This window comes from Arvicola amphibius, chromosome 5 (genome assembly GCF_903992535.2).
Source record: "Arvicola amphibius chromosome 5, mArvAmp1.2, whole genome shotgun sequence".
NCBI classification, from domain to species: Eukaryota; Metazoa; Chordata; class Mammalia; order Rodentia; family Cricetidae; genus Arvicola; species Arvicola amphibius.
Window position 1 is genome coordinate 80,846,159 of NC_052051.1, and position 26,516 is coordinate 80,872,674.

The following is a 26,516-nucleotide window of genomic DNA, read 5'->3' on the forward strand; positions in this document are numbered from 1 at the left end:
TAACATCCTGATCCTCAAGCAGAGAGAAGGACACTGGGCTTGGCATGGACTTTTAAAGCCTCAAAATGATATACGTCCTCCAAATAGACCGTTAGTCCTAATTCTTCTAGTCCTTTCAAATAATGTCACTCCCTGGTGACTAAGCATTCAAATAGATGACTCTGTGGAGTCATTCTTATTCAAACCACCACATATACCTAAATTATTTTTTTTAATATTTTTAGATTTTTTCTTACTTTTATGTATATGAATGTTTTGTCTGCTTGCATATATGTGCATTACATGTGTGAAGTGGCCTATGTAGATCAAAAGAGGGCTTCAGATTCCCTTGAACTGGAGTTAGAAATAGTTGTGAGAAGCCATGTGGACGCTGGGAATGAAACGTGGGTCCTCTGAAACATTGTTCCAGCCCCTTAGAATGTCTAGTTCTTTTGACAGTTCATTTACCATGTTGAAATGGTGAGTCTAAAGTAATCTATGACAAGATTTGTTTCTTTCATAGGATAAACAACATATTCTTTGGCCTAAAAGAGCAGATTGTAGAGACAGCTATCCCAGAGTCCCTCTTGGTGGGGAATTGCCAACATACTTTCTGCCTCCAGAAAACAAAGGACTCAGGCAAGTGCTGGTGGATTTGGCAAAGCACCTGATTCTGCATGATTGTCTCCTGGCGGTTCTTTGAGAGCACCAGCCTTGGACTTGAAAGGTTAAGTCTTTGTCTTGAACTCACCCAAACTTTGAAAATATGAATCTTGTTCCTTTTTCTTATGCCAGGATCCACGAACTGACCAGTGATGATTATTCTTCAAAAGAAGAGGCCCAAACCCCTGACTGTTCCATAACTGACTCCAGTAAAAGCCACACTCTGTCCTACTTAGTCAAAGAATTAGAGGTCCGCATGGATCTGAAAGCCAAAATACCCGATGACCATGCACGCAAAGTAAGGCTCACTTAGGCTGCTGTTTCTTGCCGTCCACTCTGGGTGACTTTGGAAGCCTCTTAGATGGAACAGAAACTTGAAGGAAGGTGTTTAGTTTTCAGTCTGAGAAACTAAAGTAGCATTAAGAATTGATGAGATGACTGAGATGTCAGCCGTGCTTCTTAACAACAGAGCAGCAAGAAATGCTCCCTGGGGCTTCAATGTATGGAGTCCGGCTGAGCACCCTCAGTGCCTCTAACCAGAGAGCTCTGAAGACGTGAGACATAGAACTCTGTCTAATGGAGGCCGTCCTGACTAATTCAGCTTAGCTTTGTACTCTCTCAGCTGCCTCGGGAATTGAAAGCTTGAAAGTTCTCCTGCTCTCTGACGTTGTCACTTGCCTCGGACCTACGTGAGGTCCTTGGGAATCTATTAATTTGATAGCCATCTAGCAAAATTATGAATAAATTTTCTTAATACTATTTCCTTTAGATCTTATTAGTTGTGTATGACTAAGAGTACTTTATTAACGTAGATAGATGTGTTCTCCAGAGATAATATGTAGATTATCATATTTTAACAAATGTAACTACTCTAAAACTACAAATCAAAGCATTATCTTTTTGTGGAAAAATCAGACCGTGGCAACTAATTTGGTAGCGTCGTTTTAAACTGAGTATAGTGACTTCTTAAATTTGGTACACATTCATTAAAGCATAAAAACGATCATTTACCAGGTACTGTTGTTGGTTCTCAGAACACAAAACATGTTTTAAAGCACGACGTTCTTTAGAGTGGCTCACAAGTACACAAACACTGCAGAAGATAAAGTTGCTGGGTGGAGGTCTGGTCCTTTCCAGCTTGGGATGAGTGCAGAATTTAGTATACCCAGTGTGCATGCTGTTGATTCTGCAGAGTTTTAGTATACCCAGTGTGCATGTTGTTGATTCTGCAGAGTTTTAGTATACCCAGTAGTGCATGCTGTTGATTCTGCAGCGTTTAGTATACCCAGTAGTGCATGCTGTTGATTCTGCAGAGTTTAGTATACCCAGTAGTGCATGCTGTTGATTCTGCAGAGTTTTAGTATACCCAGTAGTGCATGTGTTGATTCTGCAGAACTGCTCATTAAATTCTATGCACATAGGTCACCTTCAGTGTGAGAGGGTATATTACTAGAAAGACAGACAGACAGAAACAGAGAATGTATGTACATCTTTTAACTTTCATAATTGAAGGACACTAGAGCATATATGTGAGCTGATGATTACTTGTTAGTATGTTAATAAACTCTTGTATATATGATTATACATGAGTAATATTCTTGGGGAGACGCCACAGTGGGTTTAGTGTTTGCTGCACAAGCATGGGGACCTAAGTTTAGACCCCTGGACCTCCATAAAAAGCTGAGGATGGGTGAAGGCAAGAGAACTCCTGGCATTTACTGGTCAGCTAGTCTAGCAAATCAGTGAGTTCCAAGTTCAGTAAGACTGTGTCTCATAAAATAGAGAGTGACAGAGGAGAGGAAGATGCTCTGCATCAACCTCTCACCTCTACATGTCATGCATACACATATATGCACAGGAACACACACAAAACACACATTCATGCACAATGAATAAATAAAATATTATATAAATAAATTTATTTATAAATAAAATTTTGAGACACTCATTTAAAGACTGCCATCATAGAGATTCTTCCAAATGCCTTCCCTGTTATTTTCAATTGAGTCAGTCTTTCTTTTGATAATTTCAGATTTTGCTTTCCCGTATTAAAAACTATACTGTCCCAGAAGAAGAAATTGGGTCTTTTTTATTTCATGCTATTAACAAGGTAAGTCATTTGTTTGCAGCATCTAAAGCTTAAATACTTACTAAATGTAATTAAAGTTTTTAATGTACTTGTTAAAGATTCTATTTAGAATGAGTACTGCACTTTTTACTTAACGGAAGTACTTTGACATTCTCAGCCAAATGCTCCGATCTGGCTCATTCTGAATGAAGCAGGATTGTACTGGAGAGCTGTGGGAAACAGCACTTTCGCTATCCTCTGCCTTCAGAGAGCTTTGAATTTAGCTCCGTTTCAGTACCAGGATATTCCTCTTGTCAACCTGGCCAACCTTTTGATTCATTACGGCCTTCATCTTGATGCTACTAAGCTGCTCCTGCAAGCACTGGTTGTCAACAGCTCCGAGGTGAGACACTCCTCCCTTACCACCTTACAGCCGCGAGCTGTGAGAACAGCTTGGTTGCAGAGTGCACTTTGTGTCTAGGAGGGGTATAAAAACTGTCAAGTCTGCTTGTCAGGGTAGACTTTGCATAGTTCAAGAAAAATATATTTTACTTTGATATTTATTTATTTTGAGACAGGGTCAGACTTTAGCCAGAGCTCTCCTCAGTTCACAATTCTCCTGCCTCATGCTCCTGACCCAAGATTATAGGCATGTACCATCATGCTAGCCTTTTTCTTTAAATGAATGAAATTAACAATTCTCAGTTGGCTTTTTTTAAAACTTGCATGTAAATAAAAATTCTGCAGCTATGAAAATATACTGTCACTTTCTACATCAGTCTGCAACACCTGCTCTTATTTTATCCCCTCATCTCTGAATGTACCTTGCTCAGTACTGTGCATTTTACAGATGGAGTTTTTGATTTATAAATATAGTTATATCATCTGAGACAAAGCACAGTTAAACAGTTGTTTTGGTAAGAAATAATAGGCAGGGGACTGGAACTGTAACTCAGTGGTAGAGCATGCCCAACATGACTGCTTTGTTATTTTTAGTTCTTATTTTTAAGGTGCCACATCATAATTCATCTTATTGATTTATCACAGTTTTTAATGAAATGCCATGGCTATTATACATACAAATAGTTAAGTTGCTCTTTCCTAACACCTACATGATTATATATTTTATCTCCAGAGAATCCTTTAGAAGACAGGGGTGTAAATAGCTCAGGTTTCTTTAAGGTATCCTAAAACTAAATATTTAAATATAGAATGTTACCTATTGAGAGTTCATAAATTTACAACCGAATTTTAAGCATAATTTTTTTTAATTTCTATACTTTCCAGCAGGTCAGGTTGCTAGTAAGTCCATCAGATATTATCCAATGCTTGCTTTGTAGCAGACAAGGTACAGTGAGAATAAATGATACCCATGTGCCAGGGTGTGATGAAGAAGGCATCCCCATGGAAGGCCCTGTGCTGCTGTGGTCCATAATTCTTCCTGTGTTCACTTGCTGCTGCTGCCAGCTAAAGCAGCTACGGGACATTTTTCTGAAGAAGAAAAAACATTTGTCTTTCTGTATTTAAAATTATAAGTACATTTTAGTTTTGAAGTGCTATGGTACTTCTACAAGATAAAGAGAGAATCAGTGAATCAGAATAAGTGTAGCAAAAATATACCTTACCAACACTCCCCTACCCAGCGTCAGCATTTGGGAATACTCACCTAGAACCAGGAATTGCAAGTACTTAGCACTGAAATTAATAAGTCAGTGAAAGAGAAAATATCTTGATAACTGTGGTAATCAGTTACACAGCCAGAGAGTCCAGCAAAAAGATTGGGCCAATACATATGATCGTAAGCAAGGGCTACAAATCCTCATTGTGCCTGTGTCTTCACCTGAACTGGGCACATCATTTTTTTTCCCCTAGAGCTAGGCACCCTCCAGGTATTTTACATAGAACAGTCCATTTTATCAGCAGAACAGCCTTAGGAGGTAGATTTCTCCCTTAGTAGATGATTTAATGTTCTCAGATTTGAGCATGGGGACGCTGACTATGGCGCTCACAATTTACTAACAGTATATTGCCTCGGAACCACCATTTATAAAACTGGTTACCTTATTTTAAAATGCCATTTCCTTGTCTTAGCATTTTTTAGGCTCTTAATAAAAATGTTTTGTTTTCTAAGATGATCTCATTGTGATAGTCCAAACTGGCCTCAAAGCTCACAATGCCTTCGACCTCTGCCTTTCAATTGCTGGGATAGCAGGCATGTACTCTGTGCCCAGTTTAGGAACATGAACTAATCCTAGATCAAGCAGAAGAAGCTGCTATGAGCAGTATGTTTTGTATGTACATGTTAGAGAACTCACTGTTTGATTCCATTCCTGTGAACTTCTCGAAGGGCAAAGTTGATGTGTGGTGATAGAAGTCACAATATCTCAACAATGGTTGCTTTAGGTAGAGAACCTCTGGGATACTAGAGACATTCTATTTGTTTTATATATTGGGTTGAGTAGCAGTTACCAGGATATATTAGTGTGTAATATGAAATTCACTAAGTTACATTTAAGACTAGTTACAACTTTTAGTAGTTTTTGATCTTTGTTAAGGGTCCAGTTATACATGTTGCACAGTTTAGAGTGGGCTGGTGTGAATGACATGGACAGGTTAGCAGTAACCTTTACAGAGCAGCCCAAGAAAAGCTCAAAGAAGTGCACTGTGAAGGTTTTCTGCTTCTCAAAACACAGTAGTTCATTTACATTCTGCTGATTTCTTTTTTCTTCTCTTCTCAGCCCCTGACCTTTTTGAGCCTGGGAAATGCTTACCTTGCTCTAAAGAATGTCAGCGGGGCACTTGAAGCCTTCAGGCGGGCCTTGAAGTTAACTACCAAATGCCCAGAGTGTGAAAGCAGCTTGAAGCTGATCCGCTGCATGCAGTTTTACCCTTTTCTGTACAACATCACCTCTTCTGTCTGTAGTGGTAAGCACCTGAACAATTAGGAGCTCAACCAGTGCTGTTGTCATGATTGCAAGAATGGAGATGGTTTAGAAACTTCCTCGAGATTCTAGAAAGCTATTTCTGGGTTACGAAATGCTGGCTAAAATATACAGTAAAATTGAGGTTATGTGTTTTCTCTTTGTTTAACCATAAAATTTGTTTAACCATAACTGATAAAGGAAACTCATGAAGTCAGCATATGTCGTGAGCACAGTTCTACATACTTAGTCCCTGAAAACAGCTCCTTACATTTTAGAGTAGGCTCAGTTTTCCTGCACTTTCACAGTAACACTTAATAGTACATCACAGTGTCCTTTCTCCTTAAGGCTATCTTCCGTAGAACTAGCGTGAAACCTTTCTAAAAGTCAAATGAAATCCAGTAACCTTCATTACAAGGAGAAGATTGTTTATTTCACATTCAGCCTTTGAACTTTGACAGAAACAGTTTACATGTATGTGGATCTGCAGCACCTAGCAGGTGCTGGGTAGAGCAACAATGGACGTTCCATTGATGTCCATATAGTGTAATGCTTAGGCAGAGGGCTTCCGTTCTAGTTCCTTCAATTTGGATATTAAAAATTGAGCAAATCTGACATCCAGTTTATGTGACCTGACTAAGATGATTTATAATAGACTTAAGACATAAACTGATATCCCTGATTCGCTTTACCAGACTGCCTCAGGATGGTAATGGAATTGGGAATAAATGTCCTTGCATTATTAAATACCAAACTCTGTCAGCAGCATAATAACATAGGTCAGATGGGTATTAGTGTTGGGCATGGTATGAATTAGAGTTCTCATGAATACGGAAGGCCTAGATAGTATTTTAGTAAGGAATAGTCATGTGGCCAGCACTAGAATTACACAGATTCATGCCTGGGCCATACTCTGCCCTACAAAAATACCCATATCATTACCTTTGCAATGAAAGACAATAAAAACTGTCACATACTTGCTGAGAGAATTAAGTGAGATACTTATGTTATAATAGATAACTGGGTAAAAGTAAGCTTTTAGAAATTCATAGTAAGACCATTGAGATGGCTCAGCAGGGAAAGGCACATGCTGCCAATCCCAAAGACCTGATTTCAGTGCCTGTGACCCACATGGTGGAAGAAGAGAACCAGCTCCCACCAGTTATCCTCCAGCCTTCACATGTATAACCACACACACACACACACACACACACACACACACACACACATGCGTGCATAAAATAAAAATGTAATTTTAAAGAAATTTGTAGTAAATACCAGGTATTCAGAGCTTTCTAAGGGAAAGTTTGGTTCTTACTTCATCATTTACCCAAGAAGAAACTTGTTCTCCTTACTAAGGGTCTTTTATTAGGAGAAACTCATGTCCTTGCCTTCTCAACACTTTGGTTCCTGGAAGTTTATACATATTAGTGGCCTTCCTCTGAAAATTGTTTCCCTTTGTGTCAATGGTACACACTTGTGTTCAGTTTTTTGTTTGTTTTGTTTTTGTTTCTTGCACTTTATTCCTATGTCACTCATGTAAACAGAGGTATTTAGTTGTGATGGGCTCGTCCCCAAGAGCCTAACTTGTCTAGGAACAAGTAATGTGAGGCACATCTTTATCAGATATGGAGCATCTGCTAGTCTAGATTATCTCCATGATATCCTTGGGTCCAATACAACTATGAAAGAAAACAATTTAGCTTGAAAGATGAACTGCTATTGTTCTTTCAGAGAGAACTCATGAGCAAAAACTGGACAAGATTAATCCTTCTCCACTAAGTAACTAACTGTGTAAGTCATGAGGCCTTTACCCTGATTATTAGAACAGGCTCTCTCAGTTAGTCAGTATTGAGATGGTGAGCATGTGAACAGGAAAATGTCTAACCATGGCATTACCCTAGTATCCCTAGGTGTGAATCTAAGTGATCACACTGAGTGAATTTTACTACTGAATTTTTCTTTATGTATTATTTTAACAAACTCATTTCAGGGTTTTTTTTTTATAAAGGAAGACTTAAAAGGTTGGATTTTTAAAGGTTTTTATTATTTCTTTGAGAATTTTGTAAAATGTGTTATGATCATATTCACCCTCCCTCCTCCAACTCTTCTCAGAGCCACTCTTTCTTCCCTTTGTACCCCATTCCACATCAAAGCCAATTTATGCTGTCCACATATTCTTGGGTTTGTGTCCTTCCACTAGAGCATGGCCAACTTTTCAGGGGCTATACTCTTAGAAAGAACTGACCCTTTTTCTCTGAGCAGCTCTTTGACTAGGAAGTAGAACTTGATGCCCAACTCCTGTCCTTATGCTGCTATTTGATCTGGTTTAGGTTTGCACAGATTTTGTGAATGCTGTCACAACCACTGTTAGTTCAGATTGTAGCTGCCCTGCTACATCCAGAAGACACTGTTTCCTTGTATCTGTCTACTCTATTTGACTCGTACTCTTTCCACTCTTCTTCCACAATGATCCCTGAGTCTTTGAAGCAGGGAGTATAGTATATGTGTTCTACTTAGGGCTGAAGATTCTGGAATCTCTTGTTCTTTATTCCTTGGCCAGTTGTAGTTCTCTGTCATCATTACCTACTGTATATAGAAGTTTCTCTAATGAAGGTTAAGAGATGCCTTCGTCTATGGATACAATGATAAATCTTTAGGGGAGGTTTGATAATGTGTCCATTTAGCAGAATAATAGTACTAAATTCTCTCCTAGGGCCTATGATCTACTTAGTCATAGGGTTTTGGCCCAATAATGGTGCCAGGTATGGGTTTCATTGGATCAGGCCTTAAATCTAATCAGAAAGTCGTTGGTTACCCACAACATTCCTGGCACCATTGCACTAGCAGGCGTATCTTACCAGGCCAGTCATTGTAGTGCACAAGGTTCACAGCTTACGAAGACTGAAGAGTACTTTTCTCCTCTGGAGCATGCATAGCACCTTCCAGAATTATTTAAACTAGCCAGCAGTGTTGATGCTTCCAGGTCAGTACTGTTCTTTGACCCAAGTATGTGGTGTCTTCAACAATGGCTTACCACCAGTGCACCAAGACCTGTGTTTACCTAAAACATTACACTAGATATTTAGAAGTTGTGAATAGATATTCTACAGAATAAGTCATACATAAAATCATCATATCTTAAAATTTTAGACAAGTTTCTTTATAATACATGTTCAGTAGTTGTTGACAGAAGGTTTCTGCCTGGGCCCACAGCCGTTCAGTCCCACACAGAGGTCTACATTAATAATAAAGTAGTTGGCCTATTAGCTCAGGCTTCTTATTAGCTCTTATAATTTATATTAGCCCATAATTCTTGTCTGTGTTAGCCACGTGGCTTGGTACCTTTTATCAGCCAGGCAGTCTCATCTTGCTTTCTCTGTGTCAACTGCAGACTGACTCTTCCTCTTCCTAGAATTCTCCTGTTCTGGTCATCCCACCTATACTTCCTGTATGGCTACTGGCCAATCAGCATTTTATTAAACCAGTACAACTTACAAAAATTTAAAGGGTATAAGATCATTGTCTCACAGCACCCCTGCCCCTTTTTTTCAAAATAAGAACTCTGAGTCAAATCTCCTTTGTTTAGCTTTTTTCCTGATCATTATCCATAACAACTTGCAACCAACATTCTAAACAAAGACAAACATCCATAATCCATTTTTTGAGAATGTGGGCATAGTTTTCTAGGCTACTCCCTGATGATTGTGGGTGCTGATAATCTTATAGGGACCTAAAGAAAATTGAGAGTTATGATCAAGTCCTGACTGGAGTATTCTGTGAGGCTTGATCGTCTCCGCCAGCAGTCTTGAAACTGTTCTGGAAGTAGAACTTAGACATCTGGGCCATCTGCTCCTATCAAAAATTTCTTCAGGGGGTCTTCCTTGATCAAACCTGATTCTTCTTAACCCAGAATGAATCCACAGCCTCTCATTTCCCGTGGAAACAAAAGCAAAACCTCTTCTCCAAAGTAACATATATTTTGACTTAAATTTTGAAGTCAAAGCATTTTCAAAATATATATGCTGTATTAATCCAGCAGCATTTGTAATCAAATGTCTTTTAGCAGCTGTTGTTCCTTCCTCAACCATCAAACCATTCAAAGACAACACAATAACAAACAGTATCTAGACTCTCTTTGTATTTTCCATCTTTTCATGGCTTTATTTTAAACTCTATTTCTTTTGTTTTTATTTTTAATTTTTGGTTTTTTAAGACAAGGTTTCTCTGTGTATCTTTGGCTGTCCTGGAACTCACTCTGTAGACCAGTCTGTCCTTGAACTCAGAGAGATCTGCCTGTCTCTGCTTCCCAAATTCTGGGATTAAAAGTGTGTGCCACCACACCCAACTTCTCTCTCTCTTTCTCTCTCTTTTTAAGAACTTCATCTATTTTTCTTTTCTCTCCCAAGCATATATATATATATATATATATATATATATATATATATATATATATATATAATATTGTAAACCATTTAGAGATTTTTTTTCTTGTCTGAATCTATCTTTACTGTATATTTCTCTTTTTCTGACCACATGAGTCTTTAATTTGCTAGGTGATATGGAAAGAATTAAAGTCGTCAGTTTGGCTGCTGGATCCACCCCATCCCTTAGCTTTCTGAGAGTCTAGCCTCATGGCGGAGGTACTGGCCATGTTTATTGCCAGAACTCTATGGAGTTTCAAGGTTTATGCCACCACCAAGAAGCATGCTATTGGCTACTCATCAACACCATTTAAGTGTTTGCTGGTGGGTCATCTTAAAAGGAAGTCAGGAAGTCTCCCTTAAATGAGACACACTTGCCTCTTGCAAACAGAGCCCATGTGAGAAAATGCTGCTACCAAGGTTTCTGCCTGGGCCCACAGCCGTTCAGTCCCACACAGAGGTCTACATTAATAATAAAGTAGTTGGCCTATTAGCTCAGGCTTCTTATTAGCTCTTATAATTTATGTTAGCCCATAATTCTTGTCTGTGTTAGCCACCAAGAAACTGTGCTTAACTCTGTTCTTTTTTGTCTAGAATTACTTCCCAAACTCTCTCAGGTTTTAAGTGGATTTAGCTGTCCACGTTGGTGCCATTTTGTTGACGGAAGGTTTCTGTCCCTCCCGAGCCCATAGCCGTTCAGTCCCAAAGAAACACACAGAGATCTACATTAATAATAAAGTAGTTGGCCTATCAGCTCAGGCTTCTTATTAACTCTTATAATTTTTATTAGCCCATAATTCTTATCTGTGTTAGCCACGTGGCTTGGTACCTTTTATCAGCCAGGCAATCTCATCTTGCTTCCTCTATGTCTAGCTTCCTCTGTAATGACTACAGACTGACTCTTTCCTCTTCCCAGAATTCTCCTATTCTGGTTGCCCCGCCTGTATTTCCTGTCTGGCTACTGGTCAATCAGCATTTTATTAAACCAGTACAAATTAAAAAAGCTTTACAGTAAATCAGACCATTGTTCCACAGCAAGTAGCCTTTTCAACAATTTCTAAATTGTGTATATGAACTTTAGTAGCTTGCAATGTATAGGTAGATGACTTTGTATTCTTTTTACAGCATTTCTGCATTTATCACATGCATTTACATAAATATCTCTTTTATAACAGTTCATTCTATAAGATTTTAGTCTTTTCTACAGCCAGAATTTCTGTAGATTTATGGCTTGCTGTACACAGTGTTCTATAATTTAGATTTTAAAGAAAGCAATGTTGCAAGTTGCTGCCTCCTGCAGACTCTGCAGCAAATGCCACCTACAGTTGAGAACCTCTGCTTCACCATCTCTTCACAAGGATGGCTGGAAGTGTGTGTGTGTGTGTGTGTGTGTGTGTGTGTGTGTGTGTGTGTGTGTGTGTGTGTGTTTGTCTTTAAGATAGTTTTATAGATCCAGTTTGGGGAGAACTTCAATATATATTTAGGCCACCTCCATTTGTTTCCACAAAATAATTTTAAAAATTTAAGGACTCTAGTTATAGTTACCAGATAATTGTTTTGACATGCATCCATGTGATAAGGAAGAATAAGAAAAAGTCTGTGAGTTTATGGGTCTAGAAACAAAGGTTTTGATTTGCCCAGGTCAAAGATCCGTCAGGAGAACTGAAACTAACCCAAGTCGCTGCCTTCCTGCCAGTCTGACTCATTCTTTAATTTTCGTGCTTTTAAACACACAATAAAACACCAGTACATCCATGGTAGTACAATTCATGTTTGTTGACTCTTGGGATGTTTAATAAAAGTAGTATAATCCCTGCATTTTTGTTGCCATCCCTTAAAAGAAGTGTGTGTAAACAGAAAAGTATGAATTTCAGTAGATTATGAAGATTATGGAGAACAGCTATAACCTCCCCCCTACAAGCATACACAAGATGCATGCTTTTCAAGACTTGTGCATTAGTTTGCTGCATGTGAATTGCTTTGGGTTTTGCACAGAAACTAGTAACTGTACTTGTGTTAAGTCAACAAGCAGTGCTTTTCTTTGAATGTTCCTAGTACTTAGATTTTATGAACAAAATTTTTATCTCTAGGGCCGGCAAGGTGGCTCAGTGGGTAAAGGCAGTCAAACATGATGCTCTGAATTGAATTACCCAAGACCCACATGGTGGAAGGAGAGAGCCAACTCCCAAAGTTGTCCTGACCTACACACACACACACACACACAGAGAGAGAGAGAGAGAGAGAGAGAGAGAGAGAGAGAGAGAGAGAGAGAGAATTCAATTAAATCTTTTAACATATTTTTGTCTTTTAGGACACTGTATAATTATATTTCATGGTGTTAAAACAGTGAAGATATGTGACCCAACTAGGTTTATGTCAGTTTGACACAAACTAGAGTCATTTGGGAAGAGGGACTCTCAGTTGAGAAAATGTCTCCTTAAAAATCCAGCTGTAGGCAAGTCTGTAGGGGCATTTTCTTAATTAGTGATTGATATGGAGAGGGCCAAACCCATTGTGGGCGTTGCCACCCGTGGACTAGTAGTGCAAGTGCAGTAGGAAAGCAGTCTGAGAAAGCCATGTGGAGCAAGCCAGTAAGCATCATTCTTCCGTGGCCCTTGCATCAGCTCCTGCCTCCAGGATTCTACCTTGAGTTCCTGTCCTGATATCCCAGCATGATGAACTACAAACTGTGAGATTAAATAAGCTCCTTCCTCCTGAACTTGCTTTTGATCCTGGTTTTCATCACAGAAAAGTAACCCTAAGACAATGTGGAAATACCTCCTGACTGTTTAGTCTTAGGCAGGGCCTTGCAGTATAGCTCAGCCTGCACTTAAACTTGTGATCCCCTGGCCTTATCCTCCTGAAGGCTGGGCTTACAGGAATGCACCACCATTCCAAGCCTTCTTAAATTATAATGAAAACCTTTTGCCCTACATGTAAAAATATTTTTATTTCTTTTGAGAAAGGAGCCTACTGACCCTTATACAAGTTCTTTCCACAACCATCCATCCTATCAGTATAGATTACTAACCTGGGCTGGGAGTGTAGAATGTCAAAGGGCCTCTGTAGGATGTGCAAGGCCCTGGAGTAAGTCCCCAGCAAAAGGAAGTGAAGAAACAGAGTCCTAGCCAAATAATACCTAAGAAAAATTGAACATGATAAATGATCTGTGGTGGATATGTCTGTAATCTATTGCTCCTCTTAACCCCACACAGTGCTGGGAGTAGAACCCAGGCTGTCATGTGTGCTCAGCAAATGCTCCACAACAGCTGGTTCCACAGCAGTGATGGCAAACATGCTCTTTTTTTTCTTCAAAATTTCATTTATTTATTTGCTATTGTGTGTGTATAATATGGTGGGTTGGGGCACATGTCCCATGACACCCATGCGGAGCTCAGATAACAACTTTGTGGTTCTCCTTCCACCATTGTGTGAGTTCTCAGGATCAAACCTAAGTCACTATGGTTGCATGTCAAGCATCTCTACCCATGAGCCATCTCACCAGCCTGTGAATATAATCTTTAAGCAACAGAGTAGCATTTGATTTCTTTCATTTAAAGAACTTGCATGTGGTTTATTTATTCATTCAGCCAATACTTTGTGCCAGGAAATAGTCTAGGACCTGGAAAGCAAGCACCAAAGCTTTATCTCTTATGGACTTGTATTCTAGTTGTAAGAAATGGAGAGTGGATGGCAAGTGTAACTATTTAGGATAAGAGTGCTGCTGTGGGGGAACAGCGCAAGCGTGTCAGGGGATCCCACCCAAGAAATGGCATGGTAGCAAAGACTTAATGCAGTGCCCATACACAGCATGAGAAGACTTCAGACAGAGAGACTAGTCTTTGCAAAGGCTTGGCCAAGGAAAACACAGTTTATAAGCAGATTTCTTTGCAGTAGAAATGAAGGGAAGATAAGAGCCTTATGTTTATTGTGTGGCAAGTTGTTTTAATAACTGGAGGATTCATTTCAAAAGCAAGATGTTTGGAAGGTTTTGAACAGTGATAAAGTGACTGAATTTACATTTTAATGAGATTCTTCTGCTAAGAATAGATTGTGGTGGGGTGAGGGTAGAGACTTGAAGACCAGTTAAGATGATACTTCCAAAGAATCCATGAGAGAGGCTGGGAGATGGCTCAGAGAGTAACTGCTTACTTCATAAGCCTGAAGCCCTGAGTTCAGATCCCTACCTCCCATATAAAAGCCAGGTGTTGTGGTGTACATCTGTTAACTCTGGCACTGGTTGGGGGGGAGGTGTTGGAGCAAAGATAGCAGGATCCCAGAGGCTCACTGGCTAGCCAAGCTAGTAACCAGTGGGCTCCAGATTCAATGAGAGACCCTTTCTCAAAAAATAAGATGAAGGGGAGAGAGGAAGTCTCCCGTTGTTAACCTCTGTTTTCCACTTCTACCTGCACAAGTTCAGGGTGCACATATGCACGTACACACAGAGACACACATACACATGCATGCACATGTATACACGCATGTCCATAAAAGTAATATTGGCCTGAGTCAGACATGGGAGAAAGGGGCAGAAATGATCATGTTGAGGATAAAAGAACATCCGTAAAAAGAGATTATGGAGAGTGACAGAGAAGGAAAGGAAGTCAGCTCCCAAACAGCTAGTGTGAGTTCATAGAGGCATGAAGATGAGTGAGCAGGCTGAGGGAGCAGAGCTGTGTGTCTAGACAGACTATGCTTGCATTGCCTCAGGAAATACCACGTGGAGATGTTGACAGTTGGCTATGTGAATATTATAATGGTGAGTGAAGGACAGGCTAGAAACTATGATTGTTGAGCCATAGGCACCTGGGTTTTTTGCATCACAAGCTTGTATGGAAGTGCCTGAGTAACTGATATAGAATGGAGAAGGTATAAACAATTGCTAATAGGGCATTTTAGCTTACATTAGGCACTGGGAGGATGCAGGAGAATTGGAAAAAAGTAGACAGTACAGTAGGGAAGAGTAAAGGTGAGTATTTACCCACAAGTCAGGAGTATTCAGAAGAGCAATCAAGACACCCAGTAGGTGCATCCTGGGGTGCTGAGTCAGGTGAAGGCAGGATAAATCCAGCATTGGAGGTTGTTGGCAATCTTTTAAAACCTTCTATGAAATGGGGTTTGAAAAAAGTGAGAAAATGGAATGGCAAGCTTTATGAGAGTGCAAAAAAATAGGGTATAATTAGAGGAGATTGTGAGATTGAGGATGTTTGTGTTGGTTGTATGTTTACAAAAAAAGAATATATTGCAACATATTTGCCTAAGGAAAATCACATAAAAGGGGAGAAATGAAAGATGCAGGAAAGAGCTCACTGTATCAGAATAGAAGAGGGGAGGGAGTGTGGGAAGGAGCGCAGGAAAGTAAACGGACCCAAGACGTCCCTAGATGGGACAGGGACAGTATACAAGTAAACATCCAAGGATGCTTGCTCAAAGATTTAGTGGGGTAACAGTGGGGTAATTTAGTGGGGTAACAGCTTCTCAGCACAATAAAGAGTTGAATTGTCAGAGGAGAGTGGCAGAGATGCCATGGGGAGAGGGACTGAACATTGTTGTTCAGAATGTGAGTTGACAGGAGAGGTTTCTAACTTTTCAAGGTAGATAAATGTTAGTGTCACTAATCAAAAAAGGAAACTCAGAGGAGAAATGAGCCAGCATTCACCAATGTACTGGAGTAACAAGTTCGCTCCATATTCATTTACTGCCTCAGGTTCCCTGGGAGAGGGGGAGAGGAATTCAGGGTGTTAAATGCCAAGAACAGAATCTCCAAAATGCTAACATTTAAAAATAGACACTGGCAGGCTGTGGTGGTGCATGCCTTTAATACTAGAACCTGGGAGGCAGAGATAGGAGGATCTGTGAGTTAGAGACCAGCCTCATCTACAGAGTGAATTATAGGACATTCAGAGCTGCACAGAGAAACCCTGTCTTTAACACCCCCCCCCAAAAAAAAAAGAGAGAAAGAAAAGAAAAATGAAAATTGAGTTGTCAAAGTGTCACAATAGCCAAGGAGTGGATACTGCAGTTCTGAGGAACAGTTTGAGAAGAAAGATCAATAGTAGTGTAGCCTGTATTGTTTCCCATAGTACAGTATGGAACAGATGTTTAAATAAAAAAGGAAGGTTTTAACCTTAACATAGTAAATTACATATAACAAAACAGGTATCAGTCAAGAATTACAGTTACAATATTTATATCTACTTTATCTTTTATCATAGCTAAGGAAAACTATACCTAAACATCTTCAACTCCATCAAAGACTCCAAAAGGATATAATATTACCTAAGTAAAAAAGAAATGCATTGTAAGTAACTTCCAAAACTCTAGAATTGACAGAGACATCTTGCTGCCTGGCAGTCACCCAAAGTTCTGTACCATTGGGGCATCCATGTTCAGCCCACAGGCCCATAGTATCCAGCAGACTTTTCTGTGAAGCAGGAACCCCAAAGGATCGTCTCACCTTTAGGAAAGTTCAGCAGTCATTTCTCTGTGGGTCCTACATGTCCAGTTCATCAAGCAGTTCAGACAAGAGCAGTTTCTTGCCCAAATGGCTAACCAACTCCATAAGGAGCCTCTTTGATGCCCATCTTTCTCTTGAAGTAGCTTGATGATGACAGAAGCAGATGCGTCTCATTGTCATGAAAAATCCTAAATTTTTAAACATTTTAAATGTCATATTCTGTAGTCTTTGAAAGGGTTGAAGAATACCTATCTATCTGAAATATATCTCTGTACATCTGGAAAATCTAACTAACATGGTTACAAGCTTGATATTATAGAGGACTCTATATTTAAATGTATTTCTTGATTATACATTGTATTTTTAAATGAGCTGCACAATCACAATACCTTAATCAAGAGTATAACAAAATTGACCTTAAATTTGTATCAGTAAACCAGGATCCATGCCAATGCAAATGTCTATAGCATATCCCCCTTTAAATGTAAACAAATATTTATAAACAATATTTGGGAATATGGGTGTAGTTTTTCTCCAAACTGCTGTTATTGAGCAAAATAATTTTTGAGGGGTGTTCAAGGTGACCTTTCAGGGGGTCTTAGTCCATCAAACCATGTTAGTCTGGAAGCAATTCACAGGTTCTCATCCTCTGTGGAAACAAAAGAAGAACCTCTTTTCCAAAGCAACATATGTTTAGATCCATATTTTGAAATCAAGATACCTAATTCAGCCTCTCTGTGTATATTTCATCTTTACATGACTTATTTTTTCACTTCTTTTAATCTATGACTGTCTGTATTCTGTATCTTTAAAGACTTTTTATTTTTTAAAAAACCATTTACTTCCTTTTAAAACTCTCTATACTCTTTTTATTTTCTCTACCAAGCCTACATACATTTTTTAAACACACTGTGTCTTATTTAAAGGTCTTTTTCATCTGAATTTGTCTTTATTGTGTATCTTTAATTCTTTACTGTCCAGGAACACTTCTTAAAATGTGCTTCTTAAAAATCTGTGGCATAGCTAGGTCAAATACAGCACTGCCTGCTTGCCCCACCCAGTCCAGCATGGCAGAGTGGAACTGTTCACTGCCTCCAAGAGCCATGTACATTGCCCCATTTTCAGGCACACAGCTGGTCTGTGTTGCCATTAAGCAAATTACTGTACTCTGTTCACAAAACACATTTAGATGCTCATTTCCCAGACCTCCCAAAAGAGCCAGAGCAGTTTGTGCTACTGAACCAGGAAGCCGCCACTTTTTTTTAAAAGAAGTCTCACAGTTTTTACTGTGCCCCGCAGTGCCTTGCTTGCTGCAAGCCCATCTAGGAAAAAAATTGTGGCTACCAAAAGCCATGCTTAACTCTGTTCTTTTGTGTCTAGAATTCCTTTTTAAGCTTTCTTGGGTTTTTAATGTGGATGTAGTGCCCCACATTGGGTGCCAGTTTGTTGGAGGAAGCCCCTTATTGGTTCCCAGTCACTCAGCCTCAAAATAAACACACAGAAACTATATTATTCAAATCACTGCTTAGCCCATTAGCTCTTGCTTCTTATTGGTTAACTTATATTTTAATTTAACCCATTTCTATTCATCTGTGTATCGCCACATGGCTGTGGCTTACCAGCTAAAGTTCCAGCATCTGTCTACAGCAGGGCTACATGGCTTCTCTCTGACTCCGCCCTTCTTTCTCCCAGCATTCCGTTTAGTTTTCAGCCTAGCTAAGTTCTGCCCTGTTATAGGTCCAAAGCAGTTTCTTTATTCTTTAATGGTAATCACAGCATACAGAGGGGAATCCCACATCAGCTGTTTAAAATTTAGTGGGGACAGAGAGGTGACCTAGTAGTAAAGGCACATGCTATCAAACCATATGACCTGAGTTTTTTTCATCAGAATCTGTATGGTGGAAGGAAAAAAATAGACTCCCAAAAGTCTAACCCCCACACAAGCTCTAAGCATGCACAAACACACATGTACATTCTAAAAATATATAACTAAAGATTAAAATTAATTCTATTAAACTTTGGTTTCGATACACTTCACTATGCATAGCAAAGCTAAGAATTCCTGGTGCTCACATCTGAATCCTATGAGAAGTCACTAGACCCAAGGCCTTAGCAGTTAGAGAATTCCTAAGTCTCTGGTTCTTGTTTGAGATGCTGTCCTTACAATTTACTAAACTCAAGAAATTCAAGACAGTTTATTAAACACAGATAAGTAAAGCTCATTTAGCTTTAAATCTGAAAGTCTTGTCCTAGCATCACGGCCTCACTCTAAGAGAAAGGGCAAGCCTGCTCCCAGCAGATACTTGTGATAGTGAGTCCCTTCCCTGTTCCATTTCAAGAGTCTATGCTGGCTCTTCTCCGTTCTTCTTCCTTCTCCCAACCCCCGCTACCCTAAACTTCCTCCAACTCAGGAGCTTCCCTACCCCCAGCTTCTCATTCTCCTTATAACCCTGCTATTTCAGCTATGCACTCCCTTGGTCTTTCTTTTACCTACTCTCTTTTGTCTTTATCTCCCTCCTCCCCACACTCTCCTCTGCTTCTTCTGTGGCCAGGCCACATCCAGTCTACTTCTTTTTATCTCTGTCCTGGACTCTTCCAGATGCCTCTAGCTAGTCTCTCCCTCAGATCTATACTAAAAACCTTCCCCTTAACCACACCACGGAGCAATCATGTTACCAGTTTATATATTTTCATGTCTGCTTTTTTACAAAGTTTACAAATTGTATCAAATTCTGGCATATAATGAATACATTGTATGTACTCTACTTTGTTTAACATGTGTATGCACGCATATATGTCCACACTGACTTCCCAGTTTTGTGTGTCTACACCTGTTTTCACTAACTTCTCCCCACAACTTTGCATCCTCATCCCACAAATCAACATATCCAGTTGTGAAGGCCCCACTCTGCCTTCTGATGTATATGGTCCCCTATTTTGTTTGGTTTGGTTTTATTATTTTCTGAGATAGTGCCTCACTATGTAGCCCTGACTGACCTGGAATTTGCTTTGTAGACCAGGCTGACTTTGATCTCGCAGAGATTTACCTACCTCTCTCTTCCAAGTGCTGGGATTAAAAGTATGCACCATTGTGCCTGGGTCCTGGTCTACTAATTGTAAGTCATATTATAACTAATCACTGTGCTGCAATTTCCTAACCTTCTCAAGAGCAAGAACTAAGCTTTTTCACCTTCATGCCCATATTTCTTCTGTTCCTCCTGTGTTGGTGTCCTTACTAGAGTGCTGTAGTAGCTGATGATCCTTGGGGTTTCAGTATTCAGAACGCCTATATAAAACAATGGTAACAAGTAACTGAATTGTTTGGTCCATATTTACCCAGAATGCTCTGTAGAAAACATCTCTCATATGCATGTGTCAGCATAGAGCTTTTTTTATTATTATTAAAAATTTCTGCCTCCTCCCCACTTCCCATTTCCCTCCCTATCCCTTAACTCCCCTCCCCCTCCCTTTCCAGTCCAAGGAGCAGTCAGGGTTCCCTGCCCCGCTGCAAGTCCAAGGTCCAACCCACTCCATCTAGGTCCAGGAAGGTGCGCATCTAAACAGACTAGGTTCCCCAAAAAGCCAGTACATGAGGTAGGATCAAAACCCAGTGCCATTGTTCTTGGCTTCTCAGTCGGCCTTCATTGTCTGCCATGTTCAGAGAATCCAGTTTGATCCCATGCTTTTTCAGTCCCTGTCGAGCTGGCCTTGGTGAGCTCCCATTAGACCAGCCCCGCAGTCTCAGTGGGTGGGCCCACTCCTCGAGGTCCTGACTTCCTTGTTCATGTTCTCCCTCCTTCAGCTCCTCATTTGGGCCTTGGGAGCTCAGTTCTGCACTCCAGTATGGGTGTCTCTCTCTATCTCCATCCATCGCCAGATGAAGCTTCTATGGTGACAATGCAAGATATTCATCAGTATGGCTATAGGAAAGGGCCATTTCAGGCTCCCTCTCCTTAGCTGCCCAAGGAACTAGCTGGGGACATCTCCATGGATACCTGGGACCCTCTCTAGTGTGAAGTCTCTTGTTAACCCTAAAATGACTCCCTTAATTAAGATATCTTCTTCCCTGCACCCCTATCCACCCTTCCTCTATCCCAACCATCCCATTCCCCCAAGGTCTCCCCATCCTCCCCTCCTCCCTTTTCTCTCCACATCTCCCCCTCCCCCCCTTCCCCCCCCCCCCCCCCCCCCCCCCAAATCCCCAATTTTTGCCTGGCAATCTAGTCTACTTCCAATATCCAGGAGGATAAACTATATGTTTTCCTTTGGGTTCACCTTCTTATTTAGCTTCTCTATGATCAGGAATTATAGGCTCACTGACCTTTATTTATGTCTAGAATCCACTGATGAGTGAGTACATACCAAATTCATCCTTTTGGGTTTGGGTTACCTCACTCAGAAGTGTTTTCTATTTCCATCCATTTGCATGCAAAGTTCAAGATGTCATTGTTTTTTACCGCTGAGTAGTACTCTAATGTGTATATATTCCACACTTTCTATATCCGTTCTTCCATTGAAGGGCATCTAGGTTGTCTCCAGGTTCTGGCTATTACAAATAATGCTGCTATGAACATAGTTGAACAAATGCTTTTGTAGTATGATAGGGCATCTCTTGGGTATATTCCCAAGAGTGGTATTGCTGGATCCTGGGGTAGGTTGATTCCGAATTTCCTGAGAAACCACCTCACTGATTTCCTAAGTGGTTGCACAAGTTTGCATTCCCACCAGCAGTGGATGAGTGTACCCCTTACTCACATCCTCTCCAGCAAAGGCTATCATTAGTGTTTTTGATTTTAGCCATTTTGACAGGCGTAAGATGGTATCTCAAAGTTGTTTTGATTTGTATTTCCCTGATCGCTAAGGAGGTTGATCATGACCTTAAGTGTCTTTTGGCCATTTGAACTTCTTCTGTTGAGAATTCTCTGTTCAGTTCAGTGCCCCATTTTTTAATTGGGTTAATTAGCATTTTAAAGTCTAGTTTCTTGAGTTCTTTATATATTTTGGAGATCAGACCTTTGTCTGTTGCAGGGTTGGTGAAGATCTTCTCCTAGTCAGTAGGTAGCCCTTCTGTCTTAATGACAGTGTCCTTTGCTTTACAGAAGCTTCTCAGTTTCAGGAGGTCTTAACGCCTGTGCTGCTGGGGTTGTACATAGGAAGTAGTCTCCTGTGCCCATGTGTTGTAGAGTACTTCCCACTTTCTCTTCTATCAGGTCAGTGTGTTCAGATTGATATTGAGGTCTTTAACCCATTTGAACTTCAGTTTTGTGCATGGTGATAGATATGGATCTATTTTCATTCTTCTACAGGTTGACATCCAGTTATGCCAGCACCATTTGTTGAAGATGCTTTCTTTCTTCCATTGTATACTTTTAGCTCCTTTGTCAAAAATCAGGTGTTCATAGGTTTGTGGGTTAATATCCGGGTCTTCTATTCAATTCCATTGGTTGACTTCTCTGTTTTTATGCCAATACCAAGCTGTTTTCAATACTGTAGCTCTCTAATAGAGTTTGAAGCCAGGGATGGTAATACCTCCAGAAGTTCCTTTATTGTATAAGATTGTTTTGGCTATCCTGGGTTTTTTGTTTTTCCATATAAAGTTGATAATTGTTCTCTAAAGGTCTGTGAAGAATTTTGAAGGGATTTTAATGGGGATTGCATTGAACCTAAAGATTGCTTTTGGTAGAATTGCCATTTTTACTATGTTGATCCTCCCAATCCAAGAGCATAGAGCTTTTTAAAGTCTGCAGCTCCTGCTGCGGGAGGAAGATAGATAAAGAAGGGTCTTGTCTCACTGTCCACGATAAGCTAACAGATATTCTCCCAACCTTGTAATATACATTACAAGCAAATACCTCTTTTGACTCAGATTCGTTATTAGTATCGGGTGAATTAGTTAGGAATCCTGAGGAATTCAGTTGAGCTTAGTTCCTCACTATCCTAACTTGAAGAAATTTCTCCAAGTTAAAGTATGCCACATTAAAATTAAAAATGGTAATGGCTATGGATAGTGGTTAACTTTTCCTCATAGTTTCTGAATGTAAATCCTCTCATAGTAAACTGCTTTAAGATTCTAATAAATGAATGCTGCTGGGTATGGTCTGGTCCTTCACGTTTCTAAAGGCAAAGCCTGGATTTCTCACTGAAGTAGTTTCCAAAGCTGTGTTGTGATTCTGTCTCCACTGAACCTGACTTTGCTTCCTAGCTTGGTCATCTCAGGAAAGGCCATGTGGCAGGATCAGTAAGCCAAATTTACATCCAGTTTCTTGTTTTCTTACTCTGACAATAGAGATCAGTTCAACACCAAACAGATAAACCCTCCCCTACTTCCCTTGGGATAGAATTCAACTCCAGAATTTATAATATGAGGGACAACACACACAGTCATGTACTTTACTTCTTTTTTCTTTCTTTCTTCCCTCCTATCTTCTGACTCATTCCCCTTACCAGGAGGGAATCCCAGTGTACACCAGTGATTGCCGATTTTCAAGTGTTAAGATAGCTTCTTTCTCCCTGGCAATGCACTTATAAGGTCAGTCTGCATATAGCCATTATTTTAAACTTCCTGCAAAGAATTTCATTGGGCCTTAATTGCTGAATGAGAAATATAAGGAAGCATTCCTGCTGATAAAATCATTTCTTTGGTTTTCCCCAAATAGAAGACAGCATAGGGCAAAGGAGGTGAAGTGCCTTCATCAGTCTCTCAGCTCCAGTCCTTAACAACCACTTCATGTTACCCCAGATTCAAGGTGTTCTAAATTCTTACTTCAGCAGTGGTCTCATTAATTGTTGTTTCCCCAAGAGTCTCTGCACACAAGGGCTATCGTTCAAATAAAGAAAGAAACTTGACAAAAATAGATTGTTGATTTGCTCGCTAAGACTTTGACTAAGGGTGGAATTTGATTTCCCTGGCATGCAGTGTCTATCTTGATCTTTAAAAAGAAGGCAAACACAGGACTGTCATTCCTGACACAAAGCTCTCTGTTGCCAGTAAGGGTTCTTCTGCGGGGCTACTGTGAGGCTAACTTCTGTCAGTGCCTTGGTGCTCAGAAATGATGGCAGTTGGAGCTGAATTGGTTACTGTTTCTCTTCGAAGATTGATAGGATCTCTGCTTCCAGAATCCCATAAACACAGGCATGCATGCATATACATGCATGCAAACAGATGCACGCACACACATGCACAGAAATGCACACATACATGTGAGCATATACACACTCTCTGAAGTTATGCCTGTACCTCAGTAACTTCCAGTGGGTCATCTCTTAAGATTATTCAATGGCTAAAACTAGAAGGCCTTGTTTTAATAATGGTCATACCAGAGAACTTCTTTTTCCTTTGTGACTTTTCAAGGGAACAACACTAATACCAACAGCAGCTTATCCCATGCTCACAATGGTCTCACTCTTTGTATTTAATTCACAATGAATGAATGAAGGCATACTATTTTTAAAATCAATTTACAGTTGAGAGATCTGATCCATAAAGATAATGAAAGTAACCCTCTGCTTTAGAATACTAATGATCCTAGAGTCAGAATTTGTACTCAGGAAGTCTGGTTCTTGCTGTGCTCCTGACTACAATCATGCCCAAAGTACCAAACCATCTTCTCTGTGACACCAGCTAGAGTTACTTGGCTGAGAGTTCCAGAATCTTGCTCCATAGCTTTGCTGGCCTCAGTGTTGGTGCTCATGCCTCAGCCTTTCTGATGCTGGAGTTATGTGTGTGGAATACCATACTCCCTAAGATTTATCTCAGCATGTAAGTGATAACTCTTGTTAGGAAGTGGAAAGTAATCTAGGAACTTGGTAACAGAATTAATGAGAAGAAAAAAGGTTTACCTAACTTGAGAAATGACAGGAGCTCCCAAGATCTGAATTTACTCTGAAAAATCTATCCACAAATCAGTCTATCTTTTTCCCTCAAATTACTTACACTTTGACAAAGAGTATTAGCTAGTTCTTTTTTCCACAACACCCTCATAACCTAGGTCAGTATTAGTAACCCTGCTGTACAGCAGACACTGCACACGGAAAAGTATTAGTAACCCTGGTGTACAGCAGACACTGCACACGAAGAAGTATTAGTAACCCTGGTGTACAGCAGACACTGCACACGAAGAAGTATTAGTAACCCTGGTGTACAGCAGACACTGCACACGGAGAAGTATTAGTAACCCTGGTTGTACAGCAGACACTGCACACGGAGAAGTATTAGTAACCCTGGTATAAGCAGACACTGCACACGGAGAAGTATTAGTAACCCTGGTGTACAGCAGACACTGCACATGGAGAAGAAGGGTTGAATTGCTGAAGCTCCTACAGCAGTTTCCTGCTTAGCTGGGATTGCAACAAGAGGAGATAGAATTGATTTAGATGAAAATGCTTTGTAAGCAAATCCAGAGTGTTATGCATAGAATGCTTGTCTTTCACTTGGGACCTTGTTGGCTAAAGTATTTCATTTAAATCATGAGGGTCCTTGTTAAAAACTATGGCATACGTCTCAAGGGCAGCCTAAGCCATAGATAGAGTATCTTCCCTTCTACATCAGTTCAAAGTAGATGGTGTGTATAGAAAATGCTGTTGTTACTTTTCATTCTTGCAAGCTTGTCTGTCTGTCTGTTTGTCTGTCTGTCTCATCAGAGTCTAATTATGTATCTCATGCTGGCTTCAAATCATCCTGCTTCAGCGTACCCATCTATTTTGGGTGTTGTTTTCTGGTATAGATCCAATACTTTCTTATCTTTAATGAGAATATAATCTACCAGGAAATTAAGTAACATGTTTCAAGGCTTGTCAGTTCTGCTCTTAGTTGGAGCAAACGTGTACTGTGGTCTAGAGAACACAGATTTTAGCTCTTTCTAAAGTATTTCACTAACACTCTCCCTTCTTACCACACACGGATGACTGGGGATATAGTTTTAAAGTTAGGCAACTTAACTTACAGTAACCCAGCTACTTAGTCAGATCACAGTGACTCAAAACCAGTCTGTTTTTAACTTTTGATGTAAAAAAGTAAGCATTAATAGTTCTTGTTTTTAAAGATTTATTTTTTTAAATTATGCATATGTTGTATCTCTGTGTGGGTAGTGCTGGTACCTCTTAGAAGCCAGAGACCTTAATTCCCCTGGAGCTGGAGTTACGGGTGGTTGTGAAGCCGCTTGACATGGGTGCTGGGAAATGAACTCAGATTCTACGCAAGATAAGTATGTATTCCTAAGCACTGAGCCGTCTCTTCATTCATTTTTTTAATATTTAAAGCATTTAGTTTTCACTGGGCTGTTCCGATGCTTTGTATTGCTAAGAAATGCCTCATACAGAATAGCTGCCTGTTCTTCCTTCCCTCCCCTTTTCTGTTTCCCTCTGAGAGCTACTGGCCTGGGTTTGTGATTTGGAGGACAAGACATTTGTCAGCTTCACAGATGTTGCTTCCCGCGAGGGTCCAGGTCTGAGGCTATTCAGGAAGACCAATTTTAGCTTTGAGGTCTCTTGAAGATCATACCTTACAGGTTCCTCTGAGATACTTTTTTATTGCAGACATTTTAAATGATGAAATATTTTTGCAGTAGGAAAAGGGAAAGAGAAGAGAAGCAAGGTGATGTGACAGATCGCATCAGAAAACTGCATTGGCCTATGCTTGACACTATTACAGTTTACACAACCTGCATCAGGGAAAAAGTGATGTAATCAGTCCTTAGCATCAGTATTTCCTCTCTGCTTTTAACAGCCATTCTTATTTATATACCAATCAAGAATTGTCTGTGGAAAGTGTGAAGTTCTTCATAATACATTCAAGTCAGTGTGTTTTATTTCAGCGTTGTTGTTGTTGTTGTTGTGCTTAGTTCTCTGTATTTAGTTGTTCACACCAGCTGGTGAAGCACAGGCGGACACAGATCAGGACCCTCCATCCCCCAGTGGAATGTAGGGGGAGACTGCAGCTCTCATTGCTCGTGGCTTCCGTCCATCAGCCCTCTGTGGACACTTGCATGCACACTGTGTCTGTCAGT

General features: G+C 40.1%; 1 protein-coding gene across 1 annotated transcript in view; it reads left to right on the forward strand.

Moving 5' to 3' along the window:
• Ttc17 (tetratricopeptide repeat domain 17) overlaps window positions 1-26,516 on the forward strand; it is a 117,554-nt gene that overhangs the window by 43,619 nt on the left and 47,419 nt on the right. Inside the window, 5 exon segments of the mRNA XM_038329916.2 lie at window positions 503-618; window positions 775-940; window positions 2,675-2,752; window positions 2,889-3,113; window positions 5,449-5,635. Coding sequence (XP_038185844.1) covers window positions 503-618; window positions 775-940; window positions 2,675-2,752; window positions 2,889-3,113; window positions 5,449-5,635 — 772 coding nt within the window.